Raw genomic sequence first — 6,916 nt, 5'->3', positions numbered from 1 at the left:
CTTTTGAAAGAGTTGATCCTTGCTCTGGAGTGTTACTGAATATGTTAAAGCTGTAATGAAATGCTTCTTCTAATCATGTGGTTATTAAAATTTTTTTAAATTAAAAAAAATGAAAAAAGAACTACCAAAAAAAAAAAAAAAGTGCAAAGATCTGCATGTGATGGTACATGCCTCTAATCCCAGCACTCAGGAGGCAGAGGTAAAAATCTGTGAATTCAAAGTCAGTCTGATCTACGTAGTTCCAGGCCAGCCAGCGCTACAAAGTGTCTCAATAAACAAAAAGAACAACAACAACAACAAAAAAAGGCAAGGAAATGGTGTGGTGAACACCTTCAGCTATTCCAGCACTTAGGATACTGTGGTTAAAGGATTGTTAGAGGACAGCCTTGCATACATAGTAAGACAGTTGGTCAAGACTCTTTAGGGGAAAAAAAGCTTAGTTTGGTGGCACACACCTTTAAACCCTGCACTTGTTGGGAGGCAAATCTGGGCCAGCCAGGTCTGTCTACATAGTGAGTTCCAGGCCAATGGAGGGTACTGGGAGACCCTGTCTCAAAAAAACAAGGGAAAAAAGGGGGCAAGCTGGAGAGGTGGTTCAACAGTTAAGAGTACTTGCTACTCTTCCAGAGAATCAGAGTTCAGCTTCCAGCACCCAATCAGGTCACAACCACCTGCAACTCCAACTCCAGAAGATCTGACATCCTCTTCTGTACTCCACAAACATGCACACACATGTGGTATATATTCACACTCTTGCATGCACACATGCGCGCATGTACACACACACACATCTTTTAATGTCAGCACATACCTTTAATGTCAGCACTTGGGAGGCAGAGGCAGGCAGATCTCTATGAGACTGAGGCTAGCCTAGTCGACATAGTGAGTTCCAGACCTGTTAGGGCTATGGAAGACCCTATCTTAAACAATTAAAATTAAAAAACAACAATAATGAAAACAGAGAATTCTTCCAAAAGCATTAAAACATTTTTCCAAAAAAGATACACAAGTGGTCAGTAAGCAAATGGAAACTCCAGTGATACAGGCCCACAAGGCACAACAGAAGATACGCAGTATCTATTAGTCATTAAGCAAATACAAATCAAGTGGTATCTCATAATGAGATACCACTCAACATCCACTGGTATGGCTACAACTAAAATAATATTGGTAAAGTTACAGAGAAAGAAAACACCTGCATTACTAGTAACAATGTAAAACTTGGGTGGTTCCACAAAATGTTACTCTTAGAATACAGCAGCACTACTTACAGTAGTGAAAAGCTCATACCCAAATGTCCAGAGGATGAAAAGAAACAACCTGATATATCTATACAGTACACTATCAGCCATGAAAAAAAAGTACAGATACATGCTATAACATGGAACATCTTAAAAACAATATCCTAAGTGAAAGAAGCCATACACAATAGGTCACTTTTTCATTTACATGAAATGCCAAGAACACATAAATCCAGAGAGCCAAGACAAAAATGCTGGTTGTCAGAGGATGTGGGAAGATAAATGGGAAGAAACTCCTTAATGGGTGAGGGGTAGATGGAAGTGATAGTTGGACAACACTGTGATTATACTAAATGCCACCAGACTGTACACTTCAAAATGGTTAACTTTACCAATAATCATAAGTTTGACTTTTTTTTTTTGTTTTGGTCTTTTTGAGACAGGGTCTCACTGTAGCCCCAGCTGGCCTGGAACTCATTATGTAGACCAGGCCGGTCTCGAACTCACAGAGATCCGCCTGCCTCTGCTTCCTGAGTGCTGGGATTAAAGGCATGGGCCACCAAGCCTGGCTAATAAGTTGACTTTTTTTTTTTTAATGAAGATAATTATGGGGCTGGGGCTGGAGAGATGGTTCAGTGATTAAGAGCACTGGTTGCTCTTGCAGAGGACCTGAGTTCAAATCCCAGCACCTACATGGTGACTAACAACCATCTGTAACTTCAGTTCTAGATCTGATGCCCTCTTCTGACCTTCATGGACATTGCATGACACCAGTGCACTTACATAAATAAGTGTATTTCAGGTGTATTGCAGGCAATACACTCATGTATTATAAAAAAAATTATGGGGCTGGAAAGATGGTTCAGCGGTTAAAAGTACTTGCTGCTCTTGCAGAGAACCTAGGACTCAGTTCCCAACACCAGCATACAGAGGGTGCTCACAACCACCTGTGACTCCAGCTCCAAGGTATCTAGTGCCATCTTCTGGTCTCTTCAGGCACTATACTCACATGCACATTACTGAAACACACACATAATTTTTTAAATCTTTAAAAAATAAATGAAGATACTATTGATGAAAAAGTAGAGGAATTACACCTTCACATCTTGCAGGCAGGAATATAAAATGGTACCATACTTTGCAAAGTAGCATGGCAGACCCTCAAATGTTTAAACATACAGTTTTAATGACTCATGGATCTATTCTAGACATACACCCTATGGTATATGTCTAGAATATACCAGTGGAAAAGTGGAAACATCTACACAAAAGCTCATATACAGATGCTAACAACAGTGTAATTCATAATCACCAAGGAAGAGAAACAACTCAAATGTCATTCATTCATGGATAAAAATGATGTCCAGTATCTATAAAATGGAATACTCTAAAACTGAAGACTGCACATATGTGGGAATGTAAGTCCCAGTGACTCCTACATTTTAAATGGCTATCTCAGTAAACCTGCTACAACCATTCTGAGTAACAGCAGCACCTGTGCCTTTCCGTCTCAAATGGTACTCACCTTTGCCATCACATAAATGGCACACATTAACAACTGGTCCAGATGTCTGTCCATCATAAGTTCAGGACACTGAATTATGGAGAATTCAAAGCAGGTCCAAATTTTTTTCCTCAATTCATCTGAAATATCTAGTTTTGCACAAAGATCCCGAAGGCGGACACCTGCTAAATGGTAAACCTAACAGATAAAAAAAGGATACTTCAAACTCTGTTTAAAACTTAACACTTCTCCAAACTTGTGCTTTAGTAAAGATACATGAAAAATTACTATGTAAGCTGCTAAGAGTGAAAATCAAGAGTCCAACCCCAGCTTTAAAGCCTAATAACCATTAACAATGACCAGCACAGCAAACAATATTGTTGCAATAGCGGCACTTTTATCCTGGGGGTAATCAACAGCTAGCTAATTGGACTTAAGACCCACTCAATGGGAGGGAACTTCTGTGGTACTATAAACATAGGTAAATACACATGGCCAGACAGATCCTAGAGAAAACCCTGCATCTGTCACATCCCTAAATAAAGGTAATTCCTTACTATATGTAAATATGTACCCTTATATTTACAAACAAGTATACCTGTCACCACTTATCAAAGAAGCTTCTTTTTGCAACAGATAGAGACTACTACAGAGTTTCACACTGGTCACACACAGAGAACAAGTGTCTGTGAAATGCCTGGGCCTAAGTGAAATATGTACAGTGGAACCTCTACACCTAAGGCTCACAGAACACAGCAGAAGAGGGGATAGAGAGAATATGAAGGCATCTCTCAACTCTCACCAGCAAAGCTTCCTCATGCAACAGAATGTAATGCACACAGAAGGCCACAACTGGCAAATGTGTAGAGAATAACAGACTGCAGAGTGTGTGTCCCTGGATAGGGCTCATACATTAAACCTCACCCACCCAGGGCTCAGGGACCATTACAGAAGAGGGGGCAGAAAGGTTCTAAGAGCCAGGGATGGTGGATGATCACAAGGAAAGAGACTATTCCAGGCTGTTTGGGGACTTGATCACATGTACTTACAACAATGGTGACAGCATGCACAAGACCTATGAAAACTCAAATCAACCCTGCATAGAACTAGGGAAATGGTCAGGAGGTCCCAACCTTAGCCAAGGAACTTTTGGCAGCTGATCGCTGCTGGGTGAGGGAGAGAGTTGGTCTTTTTTAAGGGAGTGACACTAGATAGGTTGACCAGGCTCCAGTGGATGAACTCACACCAAGGGATATCTGGGGACACAAACCTGACAGGCATTAACATATATAACAAAATGCATTAAAATTAGGTGGGGTGGGCCATAGCAGGGCTTCAGATAGGGGAGGGAGGTCTAAACATGGTTAAGATGTATGAAATGCACAAAAATTCAATAAAAAAAATTTTAATGAAAAAAAAGTACCTTTCTAAAGAAAAGTGCCAAAGAACTGGTCTTCCTGGGTCTAATGCTGCTGCTGGTTAAAGGCTGTCCTTGTTTGTACGGTTGTCCACCTGGGGAAATCTGCTGAATGGCCACCTGACCAGGGACTTGCAAAGCTGTTCCTGTCACCTGTTGAGAACTCAGACTTCCAGCCAGGGCTTGAGCACTGAGGGGCTGGATAGAGCCAGTCACAGCTTGTGCCTGGCCCCCAACATTGACTTGGACTGGAAAGAATGTTATCCCTCCATTTTCATTGGCAATACCTACAGTTTATAATAAAGGGGAGAAAAAAAATGTTGGCATATGAGGTTTTCGTCTCTTTCCTCTCTGCTTCACCATCACTCTTCTAGCTTATATTGTCACTCCAACCAAATCCCAGGTAACTTTCCAATAAATGCCTGAGAACTCAATATCCAACTCTCTTCCTTACCTTGTACGGGAATAGTCACTGTTTGTCCATTGTTGGCTGTGACAGTGGCTGTTGCCATGGTGACCAGCGTCTGTCCAGGAACTGGTGTCATAGAAACAGCCTCCCCAGATACATTCTGCACAGGGACAGCATTGACTAGGGGCTGGGGAGGGATGCGTCCCGGTGTCCCTCCATCAGAGGGACTGTCATTCTCAAATAGCCGCCTTCTGGTAGTACTGACTGTTGGGGAACTGTATCTATCATACAGTGTGGTTGGAGATGGTATGCCTAGGATCAAATTAGACAAACCATTTAACAGACAGATCTGACTTTTACTTAAGCTCTTATGTTCAAAATGCACTACAGTGCTTGAAATACTTCATAATTTTAAAAAGCAAAAATATTTATAGAAGTCACAGTGCATCTGCATTCTTAATTGGTGAAAATTCAAGTGAAAACAAAGTTATAAAGGAAATTCTGTCTACTAGTACTCACTTATTTTTCCTTCCCATAAATCAAGTAGGCTTTGTCCTCTGCTACTACAGGGACTTGATGATGTATGGGTAATTTAAGGAATCATTTAAAAAATTTTTTTTTGTCTTTTTGAGACAGGGTCTCCTTGTAGCCCCAGCTGTCCTGGAACTCACTATGTAGACCAGGTTGGCCTCGAAGTCACAAAGATCCGCCTGCCTCTGCCCCGCAAGTGCTGGGATTAAAGGTGTGCACCACCATGCCCGGCTCATTTTTAAAAATATTTTATTATATTTATTTTATGTGTATGAGTGTATTGCCTGCATGTATGTGAGTGCACCCATGTGATGCAATGCCATGGAGGTCAGAAGAGGGCTTCAGATTCCGCTGGAACTGGAGGAAAGGATGGTTTGTAGCCGCCATGTGGGTTCTGGGAATTGAACCCAGGTCTTCTGCAAGAGCAGTCAGTGCTCTTAACCACTGAGCCATCTCTCCAGCCCCAGGAATCATTTTTCTATGCTTTTTTCTCCCATATATAAATTCTAAAAAAGGCTACCTGATAAGGAGACAAGATGATAGTATATCTGGCAGCATTTTCCCCTCAGCTTTTTATGAATTTTCATCTTAGTCTTTTTCCACATACAGTAAATTACCAATACTCCATATTCTTCAGTAAGGTAGATACATATGTTTTAGATCTAATAAAGTTATTTTTTACAGTTTATTGAGATATGATTCATATACCATATGTTTCATCCATTTAAGTTATATAATTTTGTGACTTTTAGTTTATTAAAAATTTTTTTAATTATAAAATGTATATATGACATTACCAACTTAAGCCATTTTAAGTACATGTACAGCATTGTACAACCATTAACACCTTTCCAAAACTTTTTTTAAATCACCCCAAACAAAAACTAGCTATTATAGCTCAGTTTATTTTCAAGTATTCACAACAATGTGTGTAACTTTGAAATGTCAGTGTTACTTTCTCCCATGCACACATGCAAGTCCTGCACATTGGTAGCTCTTTCAAATTTTAGGGTGGGAAGATCATAAGAGATACTGAAAAAAGTAAATCCTGAAAGCCATGTCTCAGCATTCATTGCCTGACGTTACAAAAATATATAAACTTATAAAATATCAGTATTTGGTACAGAGTTGTATTACCATTATCATGTATAGAACTCAGGTAAATGAAGTAGCAAGTACCAAGAAATGAAGTTAAATGTCAATTCTTAATACACAGATTTGGGAAGGAAAAGAATGCAGAAATAGACTGAAAAAGACCAGGTGTCAGATCTGCAATCAGGTTTCCTTAACTAGAAAGAAAAGTAGTTAATTCATTATTACTCTTTTTTCAAAAATAAGAAATATGGGTTGGAGAGACAGTATAGCCATTAAAGACTCAGGCTTACAACCAAAAAGACAAAAATTAGAAATATTTATTTATTTATTTATTATTTTATTTATTTTTTATTTATATGAATATTTTGCCTGCAAGAATGTAAGTGCACCCCTGTCATGCAGTGCTTCAGATGGACAGAAGAGGGCATCGGATCCCCTGGAGTTACTGAGGTTTGCTAGCTGCCATATGGGTCCTGGGAACCGAACCTGGGTCTTCTGCAAGAGCAACCAGTGCTCCTAACGACTGAGCATCTCTCTAACCCCTGTTTGCCTCTCTTAATAGTTAAATCATTAAATAATTTTGCTGCATGTCATTTCAGTGTATGGTTACAGTGTCATTTTGTTGATGTGCTGCAATTGTAATATGAGTACCTAAGGGCATCTGTTTTGTATGAGCTTTGTATGTTGTCTTATGTACCAAAAATAATCTAAATAATAAG

General features: G+C 39.7%; 1 protein-coding gene across 2 annotated transcripts in view; it reads right to left on the bottom strand.

The window, feature by feature from the left end:
• The window catches only part of Rbl2 (RB transcriptional corepressor like 2), an 80,973-nt gene that overhangs the window by 23,871 nt on the left and 50,186 nt on the right, over positions 1-6,916 (bottom strand). For both annotated transcript variants that reach the window (XM_008830070.3, XM_008830069.3), the window contains 3 exons: positions 4,617-4,883; positions 4,169-4,449; positions 2,767-2,943 (listed from right to left, as the gene is read on the bottom strand). In XM_008830070.3, coding sequence (XP_008828292.1) covers positions 2,767-2,943; positions 4,169-4,449; positions 4,617-4,883 — 725 coding nt within the window. The remainder of the gene's footprint in view (positions 1-2,766; positions 2,944-4,168; positions 4,450-4,616; positions 4,884-6,916) is intronic.

The sequence above is a fragment of the Nannospalax galili genome, unplaced genomic scaffold, assembly GCF_000622305.1.
Source record: "Nannospalax galili isolate Female #2095 unplaced genomic scaffold, S.galili_v1.0 scaffold274, whole genome shotgun sequence".
Classification (NCBI taxonomy): Eukaryota; Metazoa; Chordata; class Mammalia; order Rodentia; family Spalacidae; genus Nannospalax; species Nannospalax galili.
The sequence above is the reverse complement of the archived record's forward strand: the minus strand, read 5'-3'. Positions and strand labels throughout refer to the sequence as shown.